This window comes from Euprymna scolopes, chromosome 2 (assembly GCF_053919585.1).
Source record: "Euprymna scolopes isolate OS-2025 chromosome 2, ASM5391958v1, whole genome shotgun sequence".
Lineage (NCBI taxonomy): Eukaryota > Metazoa > Mollusca > Cephalopoda > Sepiida > Sepiolidae > Euprymna > Euprymna scolopes.
Genome location: NC_136483.1, coordinates 19,441,985 through 19,466,320, shown reverse-complemented (window position 1 = coordinate 19,466,320; position 24,336 = coordinate 19,441,985). Strand labels below are relative to the sequence as shown.

Here is a 24,336-nt window from a genome sequence, read left to right as displayed (position 1 = left end):
CCGAACGATTCAAACTCGGCAACACGAGACATCTCTGGCTCGATTAGCAAAGACCGTATCAATTCGGCTACCATTAACCGCGTGAAATAGCGTTGAATTTAAACATTTTAATTTTAAATGTTCATTTACATCAGTCCGTTATACGATGATCTATGCATAAGAGCTAAATTGACCGACTTTAATTCAACTGAAAGTGCTCAACAATAAGGAATGAATTTCTTAAATGGGGCTGTCATAATTATTTTTTTGCTATAATAATTAAATACCTACAGACACTAGTGTTTCGTCCTTTCGGGATTCTTCAGTGCAGGGTGTCACGATTAACACCAGCCGAACGATTCGAACCCCGCACCATATATATATATAATCAGAATTTAGTGATAATTTATGAATAACGAATTAATGCTGTACCATTATGCATTTGTGTTTTGCAACAATGTCCTCAACAGATTAATTGTGATTCGTAATAGATGTTTATTTTAATAATATACCGCGTGTAGTGGAGTTGATACGAAGAATAACAATGAACAGGTATTTCTATGTTGTATCCGCGTTGGAAAGGTACAGTGGCTATCCAAAATAAGCAATTATTAACCGACATGTGGTAAAACGCTATGAGTCGCGTCCTATTATGCAAATGATTGATTCTGCTGACCAATCAATGACATTTCGGATATTGGCAAGCGTACCTTCGCCTCTTCATCCTGTTCAGCGACTAGCATGCTGCTAAATTGCTATCGGTTTTCGTTGTGATCTTTTCCATGTTGCCGTAACCGGTTTCTTAAAGGAAATGTCAAAGTTAAAGTCAATAAACGCTGGTCGACCTTTGACTTTCTGTAGACGCTGTTCTTGTTTCATAGCGGTAGTTTTGTTAATTTTTATTTACTACATCGAATAAATTTACTGTCCATTTCATTATAAGTGTTACAAAACTATTTCACTTTACAAATTCTATTATTTTGAAAGTCTGAATTTTAATTATATAAAACTTTACGATAATTTCCCAAGTTAAAATATTCAATAAATACTGAGAAACCTCTTGTAATATTTTTACAACCTCTTGTAATATTTTTACAATGTTCCACGTTCTTTTCGTTGCAAACATTATCTTTATTAGCAGGCCGCCACCCCGGCGTGACCCGGTCGTAGAATACACTTAAATATGATATTTTAATTCATACAGATTTCGTATTTATTATTATAGAACCAATTCTCTATTGATTATAATATTGTGCCCAAATCCAATATATAGAAATGATTTCAAAAGTTAACAAAAGGATTTGAGTTCATCAGCTAGATTCGAAACTAAACATCTAGAACTCCAGTTTTAGTCGTTATCATTAAAGCTATCGACAAATGGATAAGTCTACATAAAAAATAAGTGACTTTAAACTATTAATGTATATTTGCATACGCAGAAGTAACATGTTTACTCGACTTACTCCTACCAAGTTCATTTGTTACCATTTTGATCCCTTAGCAGTTATTTTTACCGGTTACAATCCAGATCGAATTTGTTTCACAGGTCGAAATCCCCTACATATGAAGTTTAAAGCCTGCAGACGAAAAATTAAGAGATGAGTTTGGGAGAGACCTTTCTGTCCACAAATAAGGTTACTTATATATATATATATATATATATATATATATATATATATATAAATATATATATATATGTGTGTGTGTGTGTATGTGTGTGTGTGTATGTGTGTGTGAGCGCGCGCGCGTGTGTATGTGTGTGTGTGTGTGTGTGTGTGTGTGTACATTTTCATCCTTAATTCTATGGAATTCTCTACAGCGTAAAAAATATGCTTAGGTAGAACTGAGCGTAATAGTTAAATGAAACCAATCATTCAATACGAAACCATAAAAAATGAATAATTAATTAATTAATTAAAGTTTTTGAAATGTATATGCAAATTGGTTAACCATTATGTAGTCGCTCGCATATCTATGACTGAGTATATTGAGAAGTTCGTTTTAATATCTTTTAAATAGAAAAAGTATGTTTTTAATAACAATCGTAGTGCGACAAAAAGTTTAGTGGTTTTGACCCTCAACTTAAATGATTTTGATAGAGTGGGTACGTTAATTCTCACCTTTACCTAGAATCCACTGCTTTATTGTTATTATGAATTTGTGAAATTTCATGGAAAAAATACGCTACTTAAAATACTTAAGAGAGAGAGAGAGAGAGAGAGAGAGAGAGAGAGAGAGAAAGAGATTAAGCAATTATGATGAATATATGAATGTCTTGTTTTTTATTAGTAACAAAAACGTTAAATCAAAATTAAATCCCATTGAAATAATGGTTTACATTTTGTGGATCATAAAATGCTCACATAGTTTAAAACTGTTTATGCAATTTTCTTTTTGTTAATGATTTTTTTATGTTATCAAGTTTTGAAATATATAAAACACGTATCCAATTAAAAACTGCTTTAGAAATACATGGAATACGAACTTTAGACATAAAGACAACTATTGCCTTAGTAATGTGTACTCTGCCTATTCCTCATTTGTCAACCAATCAAATGTTTCTATTTGCGTACGAACAGACTCTAAAAAACAGACTTTTTTACAATCAGAGATTAGTTCTTGCATTAGTTTTTATAATCATAGTGTTTACAATCACAGATTAGTTCTTTATTGAGATACAAAAAAATAAAGAAAAATTCGATAAAACATTATTTCCTTATTTACTCAGAGATTTGAACGCTTTTTTTGTACTTATGTAGAATGAGGACTGTGCTATCGTCGAAAATTTCTGGACAGTTAATGTAAAACGTCGAAAGATGCCGAAATGTTGAGTCAATGAAATCGCAGTTGCAAACGCCATTTAAGAAAACATTTATTTGCTGTCATTGGTTGGTTATTAAAAAACTAATTATTTATCTTGATTTCAACTAAAAAATCATAAAAAGAAAAAATCATATTAAAATATTCAGTTTTTGTGACCTATGAGTTGCTTGTTATTCACAAAATAAATATTAATGAAACTTACAATGTTTTTTTTTTCGTTTCTTTTTGTAAGAATTGCCCAATAATTTATTTCCTTCGTAATAACAAAGAGTAGTTTTCATTTTGTCAATTACTTTTTCATTAAATTATTTTTCTTAATAACAGAAATAATATATTTTTCATTTAAAATATTTTCAAGCGTTTGCTCGAAAAAAAGTTCCGTTCGGCACATTCCGGCCTTTTACGCCAAATGCTCGGAAAATTTCGATGATAATACGGTCTTTATTCTGCATGAGTATCTTTGTTTAAGTAAATATTTAACAGTTTCAAATTTTCTTAATTTTCTGCAACAGAACCCGCACTATGGAAAGTCGCGTACCGCCACTGTAGGTGACCAAAGAATGAATGATTTGTACCAGCGCAGGCTAAACTCTGTCGATGATACGGCTTTAGAGAAGGTGACTGTTTCGGATCAGTTTCTAAGAGAGAGTTCCTCGTCAGCTGTGGAAAGCCAAAAAGACGGTCTCAAATCCTGTTTGCGCAACGGAGATTCGAAGGAGGACCGAATCGACTTGAGGTTGATTAAGCCACGGCCTTTAGCACCAGACAAAATGTCGACTGGAAAGTTAAAATCCCATCGGAGCAGTCAGTTTGGAATACTTAGACACAGAATTTTGAGGAAGGCGCTAAGAGAGTCAACCAAAGCGGTAAGTTGTCTGTTGAAGTAAAGTAGTGACTAAATGTCTTGTTTACATAGTTGACCTTGGTTATGGACAGCAAGTGAGAAATTCTCCAAACAAATCAGTTCAACAATTTAAAATTGCTACGTTGTTTTCAATATACGTGCTTTGTTCTCTACAAAACCGTTCTACTCCGAACCATAATAATGTGATTTATCAATTTAAATGTGGTTGCAGTGCCGACTACGTAGGTAAGACGAGGTTGGAATTGGACAGTCGATATATACCAATAACACATAACTAGTAAATGAGGAATGGGGCCTACTTATGGTACTCTGTAACGGAACATTTATTTAAAAACTCGTAATGCGCAACAAATCTCAGCATTGACTCATTTTCCATCACAACTCATGCCCACTCGATATATCATTAAGATCTTGGAGACTATCCACGTTCGTTTAAAACCACCCTCTATTTGTAAACAGAGGAGTGTTTTTTAAGTTTAAATGTGATTAGTTTCTAATATTGTCCCATTATATGTATAATATAACTTTTATTTTATATACAAATTTTCCTTGTTTTTTGTTTCCCTCTATAAAATATCCCTGCATACATCTGCTGTCAATCGAGGACTGAACCGCCTACCTGAAGTTTTTACACCTTTGATTTTAACCATGAATATTAGAAAAGAAGTTTTCCCTTCATAATTGCGATAATAAAATATTGTACTCCTCAGAAAAATCATTATATATATATATATAGACTTATATGTAATATACTGAGTTCGTGTAATTCAATAAATTTTCATATACCAATAGGTTTTAAGCCCAAAAAGGTTGACTTAATGATTAAGCTACAAAATTATCACATTTCATAATTGAGCATTAATATACTGTGTGTGCAAAATCAAGACTTCAATAAAAGGTGTTGATGGCAACGAAGAGTGTATTTCATTTTATGTTACAATTGTTTCAATGTCCAGTTCGACAATTTCAAGCATTATATCGTTTGAAAATTTTCAAAAACCAGCATTTCTTCAGACTTTATGAATAAACACACTTTAGGCAATGTAGCATTTTTTGAATAGAAAGAAAAAAGAGTGGAGGATCCCTAACGGGAAAAACATGCGAGAAACATTTACTTGGTTGTGGTTACGGAAAAGCCAATTTAAATATTAATGTATCGCCTAATTTTCGTATCCTTATTTAAGAACAGAGTTATGTAAAGTTTCTACGGGGAGCTCTATGCCATTTAAAAAAGAACAAAATTGTTAAAAATATATCCCATTTGTTGGGTTCCTAAATTTCTTTATTTCCCGATGATTGATTTTTTGTAAAAAGAATTTTTAACAGTTTGGTATCTATATTTATATTATGTTCGTAAAAACCTTGTAAAGATGTTACGGTTAGTTTTAGTTTCATATTTGTGGCAAGTAATGTTTATAGATTATCGTTTTATTGGTACATGGATAATTACCATTTCAGGTTTAGAATTTGATTGAATATGAGAATAAAGTAAAATGGGTGTATTAAATATATATAAACCTTGTAGGATATTTCGGGTGAAGTGTTCTAATCTATTTACTGTCTGAAAATTCATAGTTATTCTACTTGGAGCCGTGGGTGGTTTTGTTGTAAGAATAGTAATTAGAGGACATACAATATTTTATTTATCTAGACAACCCAAGAACACAACACATGAACTATATGACATGACATGACATATATGAAATACACTCTTCGTTGCCATCAACACCTTGTTTTGAAGTCTTGATTTTGCACACACAGTGTGTGTATATATATATATATATATATATATATATATATATATATATATATATGTACATATGAGAGATAACAAAAGGCAAAGGAAATGAGGGGTTTACCTTATAGAATCAAGGAATAAGGACTTTGAAAATTGTTTTCATGATTATTATCGTTTTTGATAATTGTTTTCGGTACAATATATATATATATATATATATATATATATATATATATATATATATATATATATATATAGTAAGTTATAAGAATATATATGGCAGTTAAGCTACACGGAATATTCCGCGTTTTATTCTCGTGAGAAATCGTCAGGCTTATGCAAAGAGTTGCGTTTTTATATACGCACAGTCTATTGAATTATTAGTTAGTCAATCTGCTTCCTAGTTTCCACCGCTCCCATCCTAATCAGCCAATGGGCGGGGACTTTGTGGAAAAAGGTACAATTGACCTTAGATCCAACCCTTCTTTCGGGCGTGTTTTTCATGGGAAGAGTAGCTATCTAAGTAAGCTGGACTATTTTCAACCTGTAGTTAAGATATTAAAAAAAACCGACGACGACTACGACGACGACTATGACGACGACGACGTTAGATATGTGATGTTTTTGCCTATAATTCGGATATTATTTTCTTTTAGATGATCCATGTCGATTATGCCTGAATGAAAAATTTGCTCTTCTATACGTTAAAAAACCCTAACATCTATTAAACAGTAGGAGAGAAATAGCGAACAACTGTGTACACAGGATAAGCTTTGCTCTAGGATAGCGATAGAAAATAATTTTAAAATTGATTAGGATGGGCGCGGCGGAAACTAGGAAACTAGGAAGACTGTGCGTATATAAAAACGCGAGGTAACCACAAATTTTTGCATAAGCCTGACGATTTCTCACGAGAATGAAACAAGTAATGTTCTGTGTAGCTTAACTGCCATATATATTTTTATAAATTGCTACCTAGCTCTACCTATGTATTGAGCATTGTTGAAGTAAATTCTAAAAATTTACGCATAAAATTATATTTTCGTATATTAATTTATGTGATTAAATGAAGTAGTCATATATATATATATATATATATATATATATATATATATATATATATATATATATATATATATGTTTATGGGAAAATATGCTTATTTAATTATATTTCACATTTTAATTATACCAATCCTTTCCTTTATGGAGCTCGATGTAACTACAGAGCATATACTAATAAATGACAAAATACCTAAGTTAATATAGACTAATTATAAATAATGAATTAATAAAATATTAAATAAAATATTTTTATGTTAATTATAACAATATTAATACAATTTATAGATATATAGATTCAACGTTGCTGACCCCACATTAAAATTCAAAGATAGCGTAAATAAAAGAAAACACAATTGCAACTACACTTTCTATTTTCGGATGTGGTAATTATTCTGATGTTCCTTTATATTGTTTAAAAGTTAATGAGTTCCTTTTCTTCTGATGAGTTAAGGGCGGAATAAATTCAAAAATTGATAAAATAATAACATGAATGATTCTGTGCTACGAAACAGGTGCTGTCAAGAATTGAACATTTCACCATACTTAAAAAAACGTTAAGATAGACATCTTGAAATTTGGGATATAAATTTTTGTCATATATCTGTGCTTGTGTGTGTGTGCGTTTGTGATAAATTGTGAAAATGACAATTATTATTGACAGAACGAATAGAAAATGATCAAATGCTAACGTGTGCATTGTCTTTGGTAGAAACGCAATTACCCGGTACGAAAAGATAATATAATTTGTATTTTCGCTAACGTCTTTCTTTTTGCTTCTTGTTTCTTGTTTCGTGATTCAATTGTGTCAGAAATCCGATGCTCCTCGACGTATTCCCCCGACAACATCCACCTAATACATAATCTACCACGAAGGAAAGGCGGATTCAATCAAATGAATGCAAATTAATTTAACCGGAAGCGAATATTTCAAAAAGTGACACAATGAAAAAAAAAAAAAAAGCAATGGCGGCGTTCAGACGAGAGAGTCAGCAAGATATTTAAAATGATTTGCCGAGAAAAGCAGTTCTCGGTCGTAGTTGCTTTGTCATTTCACTAAAGTTAAGCAACGTGGAACGTTAAAGTTGTGCATGAGTGACTATTTTTGATTAACAGATCCTGAAACGAAATAGTGACTTTGAAATTATTCTGGATCGAGAGTTTTAAATCAAAAGCTTACATTTAATATCTGAATATTACACACCGTTATATGTGAGAATACACATCTATGCACATACATATATATGTATCACAAAAGATCAGAACAACATCGCTATCATCAGTTTCAAGCCCAACAAGAGTAAACACCATGTAACGGCTCTGTATGAACTCTTATCAACCTTGGTTGTGATCTGTTACTTCGGAAAATGGCCATAATAAATAAATATTATGCTCTTAGTTTTGAATTGTTCTTAATAATCGAGCATTCTACTGGAGTTCTCCTCAAACTTACAAAGAAATAAGTATATATATATATATATATATATATATATATATATATATATATATATATATATATATATATATATATATATATATATATATATATATATATATATATATATATATATATATATATATATATATATATATATAATTATTACTGTAATAATTTTTTAATGATAATTTTTTAATAATTCTTTTTTAAATACCTAGCACTAGCATGGTGACCCGATATTGCCTGGGATTTAATGATGATCAATGAATGTTTCTCGCTCCCATATTTTTATTGTCATCAGAATTGGTGTAATCTCCCATTTCTCAATCAAATCAATTGATTACTTGGGGACCCATCGCAGTACACCACGAGGAAGCTCACAAGCCTTTCGCTATGACTTATTTCACAATACATTGTAGTTTACATTGCACTGTAGAGAACCTACTGTTGATTTTATAAAATATTTTTATATATAATGGCTTGAATTAAAGTTTAAAATTCAAGTATCATACTTCAATTGTGCTCTAAACAGAAACGTTCATTTCGAACGCGCCCCTGTCATATCAAAGAACCTACTGTTAGTTTTATATGTCGAGCGTTATATTTTAAAATTTCTCAAATGCACTTGTGATGTTAGACTGGGTAAGGTTTAACTTCTGTCCAAATCGCCTGTTCCTTCTTTCATCGGATTGTTTCGATTATCGATTATCGATATTTACCGAAGACATTCCGATACAAAACCTCGCTAAAGAACACTGACAGATACATGAAGTTCCTTCGTTTGAAATTTCATAAAAATCGGCTAAGCCATTTTCGAGTCCATAAGGAACGAACTTACAGGCATACAAACACACAAAATTCCTTTTCTATAATAGTAGGGAAATAGATTGTCTAAAATAAACTTCCTAAAAATGTCTAAAAAAATGCATTTAAATTTTTACGGATTTTAAATTGAACATACTACAGATTTAGAACATACATAAGCTAACTTATCGCTGGAGAATTCACAATTACAAGGAAGAATTCAACTATATGACAGTGAAATTGTCTCTGAACATAAATTGTTAAATAGAAAACAAGGATGAATAGCTGTTTAGAATGTAGCTCCGAGATTTAAATCAATACAGCTGTTGAGAAAATGTAGACACAATGAAGTTAGTATTTCACTAATATATAAGTTAAAATTTTTTTTAAATTTAAATTAAAAAAAATAATATATGAGGATCGTTCCAAAGTATTGAATCCTATTATTTATATTAAAAAAAAAGTTGAAGGACTACCAAGACGGAAATTGTATTGTTAAAACAAGCGAATAATTTTGCCCCGGAATTTATTCTTTTACATAGTCACCAGCATTTTCAATGCACTTTTGCAAGCGATGGTGTGATCGCTGTGTATGGGTGTTCGGATCGCGCATTGTCACTCACATTTATATCACCACTCTGAAATCGACGAACCCATCTAATGACTGTGTCGACATCAACTGCATCGGCTTTTTAAACGTTGAACAGGCGTCGGTGAATGTTGATCGGTTCAATATTTTCTGCATGGAGGAATTAAATGACGCATCTCTGACAGGAGTTACTTTCTTAGAGTCTGACACTAATAAGATCTGCAAGAGAAAGATGAAACTTACAGTTAATGAATGCATAAATTCAGTCATCATAATATGCAATTTGAAATCTCCTCTGATCAATTTGGGTAGAATAAAAAATAGGACTGACTTTTGGAACGTCTTCCCCCCCATATATATATATATAACACACACACACACACACACACACACACACACACACACACACATATATATATATATATATATATATATATATATATATATATAATCCGAAAAAATGTGTTTACAAGCTTCTGTAAACTTAAAGTGAATATAGAAATCCTAACGAAATAAAAAAATAAAAAACTCAATACGACAAAAATAAGAAATAGAGCTTGACATAGAAGAAAACAATTTAAGACCGTAAATTATGGAGAGTAGACAACGCATTGTGGATGCGTTATCGACAGCTCTTGGTACTCTCGCTTCTCCTTATTTGTCCCTCAGTCCTCATTCCGTATGAGTGATTTTTCTGACAAAGAGTGAAGAAAAAGCTGCTTTCCAGGACGGCAGTACTTCGTTAACAGTAGCCTGAGATGTCGGAAAGCTTCTGTTTCTATGTCTATCCTTGCGGCCATGTCACTAGTAAGGGTGCTTGAGGTAAACGTTTCATCTGGGCTGACGTTATCCGCCTGATAGTCAGGGATCCGAACCTTGGATTAACCACTAAGGAAACTGTCCTATCAGCAGGTGCAAAGTACTGGGGCTGCTGTATTGCCATCTGGTGAATGGATTCTGGACCATGCAGTAGCTTCTGGTGGGGCCTCTCGATGCCATACTAGTGGGTAATTGTTACGGCTTTACCTAATCATGTGCTACAAAAAAAAAATTCCTATCTTTTTGTCTCCTGCTTTCCCTCTCTGTCCTGCTCTAATCAAGTCTGTCGGACTGTTCCACAAATCCCAAAATCCTCAACATGAAATATCTCCAGAAAAAAATCACTAATAAACCTAGAACCCCTACTACCATGTCTCCTTCTCCAACATAAGGGATCTACATTCCAACCTTCCAGAGGTTGAAACCCAATTACAGGAGTCGAAACCGGATATATTCTTTCTAAGTGAGACTGGAATAGAGCCGACCACTTCCCTAGTCGAATTCATAATTAAAGGATACTCTAAGTTAACATCTAAATCTGACCCCCAAGGTGGCCATGGGCATGGAATATGTGCCTACATTAAAGACTAGCAGGGCTACCCGGCGTTGCTCGGGACCGTATAAACAATGAAAAAACAAAAACAGATATTGAACATATGTTTTATTCTTAGGGGAGAGGAATCTTTCATCTCAAGTTTTAGCGTTACAAACAAACATTTGTCTTTTATATATATAGATAATGACAGGTTTTTTGGGGGCCCCCTCGAAGATAACTGATCAGTTGATCAACTTCTAGTGGTCCGTTTGACGTGAAATTTCGATATTTGTCATCCGGGTGATGGGGCTTCGATATGATACCAAATTTGTCAAGTTTGGTTCCGTCTTTCAAAAGTTTTAGCGTTACAAACAAACATACATACACACAGACGTTTGGCTTTTATATATATAGATGGCTTCCCATGTGGTAGGGATATCTCCCGTAAAGACCCTAATTTACCTTATATGTGCTTCCGAGTTGCACTTGCTTACACCACTGCATTTATATTTGCCCTTTATCACCCCCAACAGCGGAGTTACTATCTTTAAGAGCATATCTGAGAAAATTGACCACATCCTGTCTGCTCAGCCTTCAGCTTACATCCACATTTGTGGTGACTTCAATTTCCACAATGTGGAATGGCTGACCCACTCGAACTAGACAGATGATGAGGGGAGGCTATGTCATGATTTCGCCATTGCCTATGATCTCACCCAGATTATTCACGAACCCACCCATGTGTCCGATATTTCCAGTCAGTACGCTAGCCTTCTAGACCTTTTTCTCACAATTTCCCCTGAGCTATGTCCATGTTCCGTTCTGTCTCCTCTGGGATCTTCCGACCACTCGGTTGTTGCAGTTAAGATAAAAACAAAATGCAATAAGTCTTCAGATGTACCTCTCCACCGTACTGTATATCGATACGCTACGGCTGACTGGGATAGCTTCCGTACATTTATATCTGATCCACTCCTATATTCAATGTTTAAAAAGGATGTGTCTTCTATAGTATCAGATCTAACCGAATGGTTAACTGTAGGCATAGAGCAATTCATACCATCTAAAAAATTCCAACAAAAACCTAACAGCCAGCCATGGTTCTCCCCAGAATGTGCTGCTGCCATCGCACACAGAAATCACTTTTTCCATAGTTACCAACGTAATAGATGTACTGAGACTAAAGCTGCTTTCAGGACTGCCAGCAACCACTGTAAAAGAGTAATAAAAAATGCAAGAGAGCTATATGCTCAGTCCGTTAAATCCAAAGTAGCTGATCAGCGGCTTGGTTCCAAACAGTTTTGGCAAATAGCAAACAGGATCCTGAACAGAAGCGTGCGTTCTATCCCAACCATCATCAATGGACCAGAGGTCATCTCGTCAGTATCAGACAAGGCCAAACTAGTTGCCAAGAACTTTGCAGCTAATTCTACCCTATGCGACGAAGGCTATCAACTCCCCATATTTCCTCCTATAACAGACAACTGTTTAAGCGTTGCCTTGAAGAGAAGTGCTTCCCACCACCCTGGAAAACCTCATCAGTATGCCCTGTATTTAAGAATTCAGGTGATAAGTCATCTCCCTCTCAGTACAGACCAATATGTCTCCTGTGTGTCATGAGTAAGTTGCTGGAATCCATATTAAATAGAGAAGTAGTTAATCACCCCAGCTAGATCTACAGCAGATGTGCTAACGGTTATATCTGATATGATTAGTGAATCTCTTGACAAAGGCTTCCTCTCTAGGGCAATTGCTCTTGACCTATCAAAAGCCTTCGATAAAGGGGCTACTTCACAAAATGTCCAGCTACGGTATAACTGGAAATGTTTTTTCGACTAGGGGAAGCTCCATGCTTTGATAAGCTTCTGGGCTTGACCTTTACTCCTGACCTGAAATGGAATACGTAATCAAGTCTATTGCCAAGGTCGCTGGAAAAATGATAGGATCCTGCTACCGCCCCAGAAAATATCTCACTACTGATGCAATTCTCTATTTATATAAAAGCCAAGTACGCCCGAGGATGGAGTACTGTTCTCACATCTGGGCAGGAGCTGCTAAAATGACTGTATCCTGCCTTGACAGAGTACAAAATAGGCTTTGTGGCTTAGTGGGGGATGCCCTTTTCTTTTTCCTGTAACCTCTCTCCCACAGGAGAGATGTTGCGAACCTGTCTTTGTTTTATTGTTACTTCCATGGCAGGTGCTCGTCTGAGCTCCAATTCATGGCCCCCCCCTCGCCGATATTTCACAAAAAACACCCGTCTAGCTGTAACCACTATCAAAAATGTTCCCCGCTCTTTATCTGTGCCATAACCAAAATGTAAATTCAATGAACAAATCTTCTTCCTTAGAAGTGCACGCTTGTGGAACTCTGTTCCGTCTGCCTGTTTCCCACCTGACTACAACTTGGAAGTCTTCAAGTCCAACAGAAACAAATTCATGATGAACCGCCCCCTTAAGTAAGACACTTTATCAAATCTCAACATTAATGTACTGTACACGCAATAACCCTTATCACCGAGTGGCTTCCGGGCCTTGATAAGTGGTGACCACCTTGTAAAAAAAAAAAATTATTGTCCGATAGAATACTCAAATAAAAAATATTAACATTTCTTTAATCAGTGAAGTTTCAAAGAAATGCGTTCTTCTCATCATAAAAAATATATTCGCAAATGAATATTATAGCGATGCTATTAATTTGCTGGTCCTGACACAAATTGAAACTTCATTATATGAAAATTTGTCATAAATGCAAAATAAGTTTTAGTTTAAAGAATTCATGAGATGGTTATAAAGAACTGAAAACTGAAAACTGAAAAGAAGTAAATTAAAAACTAAAGATTAAAAATCGAGATGAGATGATAGAGAGTGTTTAGGTATTTCCAAGGCGATATGATCATAAGAGTCAATATTATCATAAGAAGTCAGATTCATAAATTGGTATGTTCTGAAGTCATTTTTATTGAGCTTAATGCATTGTGGTAATTTGAAAAATTCTTATTGAAAATATACATAATAGATTCGAAGTTGTGACGTAATTTTCGTTACAGACTGACACCAAATCGTTATTGTAATAATAAAAACATATTTAGATTTTAAATTTCGCAAATGAATCATATCTTTGAGAATTGACATTTCCACATGTTCAATCTATCATCATTTATGTACGAGATGCCTTAAATAAATTTCCAGACTTTTTTCGTATGGGCATTTTTATTGATAGTACACGCATGAAATCCTAGCCCCCTTCCAAGTTATCTCCTCTGGCTGCAATACACTTGTATTGCTGCAACAACTTTTGGAAGGCCCCATCGAAGTCCTCTTGTGTGATCGTATTAATGAACTCGTTGCAATGTCTTTCATCTGCTCAATTGTCTCATAACAACGGCCTCTAAAGTTTTCATTGAGCTTAAGGAATAACCAAAAGTCACAGGGGGCAAGGTCTGTACTACAGAGTGGGCGAAGAACTGTCTTGATGCCTTGACAACGTCTTTCTTTCCGACTTTCTCTGAGTATTCTTGGGAAAACTTAGCGCAAATCTTCCGCGTCTTTAGTTCCTCGCAAATAATTGTGTGTACAGTTCCCACACTGACATCAAACTGTGCACTTATTGTCTCCATAGACACACGACAGTCCTTATCCATAAAATTCTTTTTTTGGTCACTCAACTCTGGTGTTCTGACTTCCTTACTCCTCCTACACCTTTCATCATCCATGGCAGACTCCTGGCCTTTCTTGAATCTCTTATGCCATTCAAAAAACTGATGCTCGATTCGAGTCTAAAGCATTCCATACGTTTCTGTGAAATTTTTTCAAAGTTAAAAACAGAATTTTATTGCATATCGTTCTTCTAAGATATCCTCGCGTCCAAATTGCATTTTTGAAATTCAGCAGCTGAATTGAACCTGAAATCATAAAAATTGGTCAGCCATCTCATAATATGTATAGCAATAACATGTTGAATTTTCAAGAGTCTACGACAATTTTAAATGTTGTACAAACAAGTCTGAAAACTTATTGAAGGAATCTTGTATCTTGCGTCTTTTGACAGAAATCGACCACCACATCCGAAAAGCAAGTATCCAGTGTTTGTATGGCATGCCGGGATTTAAAGCTCACCGAAACTGGCAGCACAACCGCCCATTCCGCCGCTTATATGGGACACCTGCAATGCCTTCAGGTATAAGCTTTGTACCGTTGTAACATTTGTTTCTCTCTCTATAACAGTTCTCTTCCTGTTTGCTTGTTTCTTTATCCGTTCACAAACTCCTACTAGAGTTTTCGAAGTAAAACTTCCGAATTACACCTGTTCTGAAACTACATAAAAGTTACATAGATACGTATATCTCATTTTAATCGAAGAAAGTTCAACATTATCGTGGAATCTCCGTTTGCGCTGAACTTAATATTTTTGACGTGAAAATGACATATATTAAAAAATAAGCACAAAACTATAAATTAAAAGTTCCAGGGTTTTTTATTCCCCATAATTTTGCCGATATTTAATGTTTTTCTGGAAACATTTCTTTATCCAAAGGAAACTAATAAATTACTTGTTTGATCATTTCTCTTATGCTAAATTGTTTTTCGTTTTTGTTGTTTTTATACATCCAGCATCCAGGGCGTTTCTCTTTACGACACACACACACACACACACACACACACACACACACACACACACACACACACACACACACACACACACACACACACACACATATATGTTTATTTATTTATTATAGACAAAATAGTTATCCTTGGACAAAGCTCATCATTGGCGAAACACGTGTCCGTAGATAACTATTTCATCTATGATTTTTAAGCAAATTTATAAAAAACGAATATGTGTGCGTATATATCTATATTTTTATATATGCATATAATCTATTTGCGCACATCCCTAAATGTAAGTTCTAAAGGAGAAAACTCTACTTAACTCTCAGTGGGAGCTAACTCTTACCGAATATAATTATCGATAATAAAAACAACAAACATCAGTTTGATCAAACCAAACAAAAACAAACCAAACAAAAACATTTATTATTTTTAAACATGATCACAAAGTTTATTCAGTCATATCACTTAATGTGTCTAACTTTATTAAAACTCCATTGTATAGAATCAATTGATTTCTTCTTTAGGCTTTTAAGCGTTTTATATCCCAATGCAATTCAAAAGTATTCTTTTTTTTTATTCCTCTTCTACCAGGCTTTAGTTGAGAATGCCGCTGATATCACAGCAGTCAACCATGACGGTCTGCAGCCCTCCCAGGTGGCACTGTCAACCGGCCATTTTGACTGCTGGAACTATTTAACCGTCGCCGAACTAAGCCACGTACTTCTCAGGGAATTGTGCAATTACGGGTCTTTAATTGAAAGGTAAGTTAGAATGGGTTTAATCGAAGAATTAACTAGATTCTTAAGTCTTGGTTGGCAACTAGCTTAGGAAAAGGAAAAAAATATCCGAAATAATAAGAAACTTTTTTGCTCATCCTTGTATTGTTTACAGTTCTTTTTTTATATTTTTAATAACGAGTCACCACTTCTCAAGGCTAAAATCCAGTTGAGGATAAAGGTTAATGAGATGAAGTTACAGAGCCAGTTGCGCCAAATCATGAGTACTGTTGCCATATCTGGGCCTTGATAGAGTTCAAAACCGGCTTTGAAACCTAGTAGGTGATGCCCTTTTCTCTTCCTTGCAACCTATTTCCAACACAGAAAGGACGTCGCGGACATGTCTTCACTCTATCGCTGTTTTAATGGCAAGTACTCGAATGAACTCCAATCTATGGCCCTTCTTGCAAACTTTTCACAAAACACTCGACTAACTACAACCACTATATATGATTTTCCTCACTCTCTATCTGTGCCTAAATGTAAACGCGGATTCCATCAACAAAGCTTCTTTCCCAGAACTTGCCGCCTTTGGAACACAGTCTTGCTGGCCTGCTTCCCGGTTGAATACAACATGATAACCTTCAAATCTAATGTAAACAAGTTCCTCTTAAGCCGTCCTCATAAATAATCGAATTCTACACGATATGCACTATAAGTGATTATTACACCACTATCTTGCATTAATAACCCTTATCTTCGAGTGGCCTTCGAGCCTTGATAAATATTGAATCCCAGGTAAAAAAAAAATGGCTTGTCAGTTGAATGATAAAGATTATTATAAGAGAATGGAAAATGATGAACAGAATGAACAATGTTTTATTATATATGATAACGGTTTATGACAAGTATTTGTTGGCATTGACCATGTTGTAATCTGTAGGGAATTACTCTCGTGGTAATGTTTTCCGTACATAGGAAGATTTGGGAAAGGATCTCTATTCATTAAAATTCTATTTGATGTTAGGCACGCGTAGGAACATGGGAGAGTTAATTGCAGTATTGCTAAGAAGACAAATTCTTGCTGTGTATGTCTTACAATAAAACAGAGATTGGAGCTCAGGTGAGCACTTTCCAGGAAATGGCGATAGAGTACAGAAAAACTAGCGTCGTCTCCTCTGTACTAAAGATTCTGTAGAGAAGAGATGTTATTCACCACTAGATTATGAAATCAAATTTGTACTCTGTCCAGCATCTCCACGGGAAGTATAGGATTCTTATACACGCAGAAGATTATATCAGGGGGGGGGTGATACTTTCTGGATCTTTAGAATAATTTAATCATCTTTCCAGCAACCTTAACAACATATTGGCCATTTCTTGTCATGAGATTGGAGTTATTCTGGCTCAGGATGTCCATTCACTGATCACTTTCTGACTTTGTTGTATTACGACATTTCTCTGACATCTTCTTCGTTTTTATAAGGTGTTTAATAAAATGAATTTACAACGGCAAATATAGTAACTGGCGCGGACTAGCGATTCTGGGTTTCATGTTCGAATCCTGTCGAATCCATTTCACAACGTTCACCAGGTATTACATCTCCAATAACAAAATACATATCTTTATACATACGTGAGAAGTGTTTATCTGTACTTATCTAACGTTTTGTCTAGTAGTTGCTATACAATAAATTTCTTTTTATGTATACAGTAATATAAGGAGACATTCGCTGAGAGTTTTCATAAATTGTTTTGTTTGGAGAGAATTTACTCATGAGAGAGAAGACTAATGTTCTCTTACCTAATTATTTACTTCCCAACTTAGCTGAAAAAAATTATGCACACGAACATAGATAGACATCAATTTAGATTATCGAATTTCTGTATTCTTGGCGGTGTCATATTCGCAGTTTTTTCCAGCTCAAAAAATGCGCCTTTCAGCAGATTTGAATCATCATAATACACTCACCGTGGCCCTTGTCAAAATTCACAATAATTGACTTAATTGCATTCACACAGGACCCCTAATATGTAGCACACAGAGGTTGCTCCTTGTGGATATTTGATTAAAAAACAAAGCATCTTTCCATCTTAACCTGTCGTTCACTTGTCACTCGGGATCATATCATCATCTTACATGCGAGTGAATTCTGGAATCCTATAAAAACGGTTTATTCGAGGATGTAGACGAATGATAAGACTATGGTTACGTTGATTAGTTTGGTGTGTATTGACAATAACGTTAATTTTAACTCCGTGCTATTAAGACTAAATGGGTCCAGACATGATTCAGTTCTGCGTTGCAACTACCTACGTTGATCTCGTCATGTTGAACAAAGTGCTTAATAAACAGATGTACATACATGTTATCTGAGAGAAATCGAGGATAAGTTTGGAATGACTAAGACAAATATGACCTTAAGCAATGGCACATTGAAACTAATGTAAATAATAGACTTTCATGGTCCAAATCACTGCATACTACCATGGCCCACATGCAATCTCCTTTGGATGTAGATCTATATGTTAAATGAAGACAGAATCAGGGAAAACGATGCCAACAAAATTTCATTGAACACGTTTTTACAAAATTTCATTGAACACGTTTTAACAAAATTTCATTGAACACGTTTTAACAAAATTTCATTGAACACGTTTTAGCAAAATTTCATTGAACACGTTTTAACAAAATTTCATTGAACACGTTTTAGCAAAATTTCATTGAACACGTTTTAGCAAAATTTCATTGAACACGTTTTAGCAAAATTTCATTGAACACGTTTTAACAAAATTTCATTGAACACGTTTTAGCAAAATTTCATTGAACACGTTTTAACAAAATTTCATTGAACACGTTTTAGCAAAATTTCATTGAACACGTTTTAGCAAAATTTCATTGAACACGTTTTAGCAAAATTTCATTGAACACGTTTTAGCAAAATTTCATTGAACACGTTTTAGCAAAATTTAATCGAACGCGCTTTAGCAAAATTTCCTTGAGCACGATTCATACGAATTATGTTTCTATTTTCTCACTTGTATATGTATTTATTTAACAATTCAGTGATGAACGTGCATAATACAAAAACATGCATCATATTCTTATCGTCTGAAAAAAAAACTAGATCTTCATTGAATAATCTTCAAGAGAGTTGATATGCCATGAATCAAATTAATTAAGACGCACCACATAAAGTTCCGTTATACGTATCAACCAGATCGTTTCACATCGATCATGGGATGATCATTTGTACTCATTTTGCCTTTCAATCTAGGATCAAAGTGTAGTATCTTCTTTTTCTCATTCCGAAAAGAAAAATAGATCTTTATTGACTGAGGCAATGTCTACATTTTCCCCATTCAAAGTGCTCTTTTTAGGGAAGATAGATACTCAAACACATAAAACCGGAACTTCTGTTTAATTTTGTCCTATCTAACTGATATTTTTTATTAATGTTATATTTATCTGACGCCCTACGAGCGGAAGATATGATATTGTTTAAAATAAAAAAATAATAAGCTCCTGGAAAAAAAAACATATAGTATATATTAAGCCATACCGAAACTATTTTCGTATATGTTAGGACAATTATGTGTGCAACAGAGCGCATATGAGCGCGTATGAGAATATCATCTGCAGCCGAAAGATAGATGGATGTCAAGCAATTGTATTAGCAACAAGAGCAGTGTTTGAACGCATATGCAAATTGGCAAGTGTGCCCGAGATTGCATCTGAAGAGAAAGAAAAAAATGACACCATGTGGTCGAAGTAGAAGCAAAGTCGGCGCCGAAGGAGCTGGACGTGTAAAGTGAAGGCGAGAATGGGTCGGCTGTTGCCAACGTACAGTCGAAATAAAGAGAAACGCTTTGCTAAATGAAATGGACTTGTGGCAGCGAGAGACATTTCAATTTATGCGGAGACGAGAGAGTAACGGTATTAAATGCTTTTCTTAAAAAGAAAAAAATGCCGACCCGGATTTATTTATTCATTTCAACACATGTTTCTTAAGAATCGAACATACTGTTCGTACTGAATTTACAGAATAGGGTATGGCTTTTTGAAAGATGCAGAGAAACGAGAGAAATCACCCATATTTTATATCAACAACGTCTTGTTCAGTCTTCTATACAGAAATTAAACTTGGCATCTCAAAATCAGCTAAAAAAAAGAAATTAGACGCGTTTGATTCCAACTGCCTTGGAAAGATTCTAGAGATAAAATGGAGTGATTGAAATACCAATCAAGAAGTCATAGACCGTACTAACAAACCGGTAGTATCGTCAATAATCTGCAAACAGCGTATAGGCTGGTTCCGTCATATTTTAATATTGACCCCAGAGAGAATTGCCAATAAAGTGCTCCAATGAACCCTGATGGAAAAAGACCAAAAATCAACTGAAAGCAAATAATTGAAAGAAGTTTAATTGCAATGTGAACAAGCTGGAAGGATGCTATAGGTTTGACTTCAGATCGAAAACGATGGCAAACTTTGACTTATTCGTCGCAGGACAGTTGGAATGCGTAAGAACGGTTTTGTCCGATCATACGAGGCTATCTTCTTGCGAGACATTACTTCCTTATTTGGAAAGGAGGGGTTGTTTATTATCGGCTACTAGGGAATATCCATCACGACGTCTATAAATACCCAAAGTAATGTTTTGAGGTAACTGGATTTTTTCGTATTAAACTGACTTCCGGCCACAGCCACTCCACGTAGAAAGAGAATGGCAAATATTACTTTGGTCAGTATTCTCTACAAAGTTTAGCGCTTATTTCCCCTGACAATCTAAACTTTAACATTATCCTATCTTTTGTTCGATGCCGGTTTACAATGATTTCAGCGTCTTTTCTTTCTATCAATTTCAGAATAACAACTCAACTCGAATCGGTTCGATCCGAAATGGTAAAGGTAAGTCTGGAATTGACCATAGAAATGAAGAAAATATATGAATGATATATAATCGCTATATTAAACTAGTTCAGTTCGTGTACATAAAGGTCAAATGATGTCTATATTGACTTTCTCTCTGTCTTCTTTCATTACTATTTATGTCTATATATATATATATATATATATATATATAGATATATTTTAATTATATTATTATATATATACATATTATATTATATTTTAAAAACAATATGTATGCCGCTCCCCATGTAGGGGTACCAAGTTGGTTAAAGGGAAAATTATTCCCAACTCGCATTTAGGTACAAATGCACTTTCGTAAATATTTGAATTCATTCAAAACGTATCGCAAAAACAAAAACAAATAACATCTAAATAAATCGCGATACATCCAGACAGTCGAGCGAGATGGACACGCGGATAAAGGGTTTAGTTTCATTACCGCAGGGCTCCGATTTCGAATCTCGATAGATTCAGCAACTCTGATGAGTCGTAGACGACGAAACACGCGTCAGTGGATAATTATATATTAAAAACAATATGTATGCCGCTCCCCATGTGAAGGTACCAAGTTGGTTAAAAGGGAAAATTATTCCCAACTCGCATTTATGTACAAAAGCACTTTCATAAATATTTGAATTCATTCAAAACGTATCACAAAAACAAATAACACATATATATATATGTGTGTATATGTATATATATTGAAAGGGAAGTAGAAACAAATTGGACAGATATGGGATAGAGGAATAGATATCATTTTTCAATAAAATGTTTGAATAAAGTGCAGAAACAGCACTTCCGCTAAACATGACTCCCTTTTACATAGTTTGCTATTGTCGTTCAAATTCAATATTTCTACTACATATTGGTTCTGTACTTTATTGAAAAATTTTATTGAAAAATAATATCTACTCCTCTATCCCATACTTGTCCATATATATATATATATATATATATATATATATATATATATATATATATATATATATATATATATATTCTATTGTAATATTCTTATAACATCGAAAGAATATACATCAAATGTTACTAAAAGAATTTATTCTGTTATAAACTATTCTAAAGAAGATTTGTCATGTAGGTCCCAAAATTTAGTCTACCTGTTGTCCTGTAAAAATTGTAATTTACAATACGTAGGTGATACTGTAATGCCTCTAAATAAACGCATGAATCTGCATAGGACTAGCACTGGGGGATGTATTCATGTTGTTAAACATTTTAAAGAAACCTGTAGGCAGTCGTCTTTTTCCGTGCAAATAATTGAAAAAATTAAAAGTAATGGATATAATAGTTTAGGTAATGTAGATAACGATATCCTAAAGATACGTCAGGATAAGGAAGACGATATAATTAAAAAAATGCGAGTAATTTACCCATATGGGTTGAAAAAGTTAAAAAAAGTAACCTACAATTATAGGTAGATTATATCCAGCTTTGCCTCGCTACGGTATTAGGGATCGAACTTATGTTAATAGAAAATATAGAGAATCAGCTATTTCATGCGAGGATCTTTTTTTAGTAAAACTAAAGACATTATGATTAATCAACTTCCCGAGTCGTTCAATTATATAAGAAAACTACTTAATCAAACAAAAAAGAAGGTTTTGAAGGAAATAGCATCGAAAATATTATTACAACCGGATACGATATGTAAGAAGGACTATTTCATTCAATGGTATGATTATATTCTGGATATAATCGAAACTAAATTATATAAGCCACCTGTGGAAGATATAAAAAAGAATCCTAGAAATGTTTGTGTAGTTTTGTATGAAAATAAAGGTTTTGATGATGTAAGTTTACCTAAAATATTTAATAAACAACAAATTACTACCTAACGAGTTACAGACAAAAGATCATAAACCAATAGTTACATATAAACTAGGGCCAACAATAAGATTTTCAATTATAAAAAAAATGGTACACCATATAAATATAAATGATAATATTATAAATATTCCAGAATGTGAATGTAATTCCTCTCATTTCTGTAATAATAAAAATAAAAAAAAGATAAAAAAAAATGTAATTACAGGAGATTTAAAGATAGTAAATAATTCCAAATTAAGAAAACTCCTTAGTGAGGGTCCGAATTATAGAGAGCCTAAATTACACTAAATGCGTTAAAGAAGTAACTAAAGCACTAGAAGGTTTTTATTATGTCTATGGTAAAGAAATATAAATTAGCACAGTCTACGTTTGATGCATGGAAAAATAATATGGTTAAATGCGTAAATGAAAAGGTTGAACATATAAAAAAAAATTAAACACCCTAGAAAAACCAATCCTCTTTTTAAAAATTCAGAAATACTGAAGGAACTTAAAATACTTCAAGATAAGTTTGTAATAGTTCCCATTGATAAAGTGGCAAACAATATAGCTTTTATATGTGAAAAATATTATATACAGCGTTTATTGATAGAAATAGGAATTATAGGTAACGTTTCAGATACCTATAAAGTAAGTAATATTAATTTAGCATTATTCTGAATAATAGTAATATTAGTGTAAAAATAGAAGTAAAGTTAGATGACCCCCCCCAAAAAAAATCTTCCATGTATGTATTGGATACATAAAATGCACAAAAATCCAGTTAGTGCTAGATTTATTGTAGGTTCAAAGACGTGCATCACTAAATCTTTAAGTAAAGCTATATCTAAAATATTTAAATTAATTATAAATCAAATAAATAATGTTCACCTGAAAAGAATTCTATAGTAATATAAATCTATTTTGGGTAGTAAATAATTCCCAACCAGTGAAAGAAAAATTAGATAAAATAAATTCCAGAATAAAATCAAAATCTATAGCTGCTCATGATTTTAGTACGCTATATACTAAAATTTTGCACGAAAACTATATATATACATGTCATCACTAATAAAAACTGATATATCTAAAACATATAACTTTCATGGGTGTAGGAGATTTATAGATGACCTTATATGTATAAACGATAATGATGAATTCGAAAAAAAATAAGCTTCTTGTATATCCAAAGGAATTAGAATTGAATTGTGAACATAGAGGACAACAGGCTACATTTCTGGATTTAGATATAAAAATTGAGGATAGGATTTTTCTTTATAAAATATTTGATAAAAGAAACGCTTTCCCCTTTCAAATAGTACGTATGCCGCATAAAGATAGTACCTGCCGTTTTTATGTTTTATGGAACCATTATGTCAGAGTTTTTTTTTAGAATAGTTCGCGTTACTTTAAAATCAGTAGATTTTATACCACCAGTTTCTAGCTTAGTAATAAGGATGATAAAACAAGGTGGGGATAAAACTAAAAATTTCAAACAGTTAAATAAAGCATTTGTTCGTTATCCTGATGCTTTTGAATCGTTTAAAATTAACCAGAATATATTAATAAAGGAAATCCAAAACTATATTAGCAATGTATAAAATGTATTTAT

General features: G+C 33.5%; 1 protein-coding gene across 1 annotated transcript in view; it reads left to right on the top strand.

Moving 5' to 3' along the window:
* LOC145289490 (uncharacterized) overlaps positions 1-24,336 on the top strand; it is a 319,689-nt gene that overhangs the window by 220,109 nt on the left and 75,244 nt on the right. Inside the window, exons 5-8 of the mRNA XM_080136416.1 lie at positions 3,315-3,668; positions 14,700-14,828; positions 15,857-16,026; positions 20,852-20,894. Of these exons, the coding sequence (XP_079992542.1) occupies positions 3,315-3,668; positions 14,700-14,828; positions 15,857-16,026; positions 20,852-20,894 (696 nt within the window). The remainder of the gene's footprint in view (positions 1-3,314; positions 3,669-14,699; positions 14,829-15,856; positions 16,027-20,851; positions 20,895-24,336) is intronic.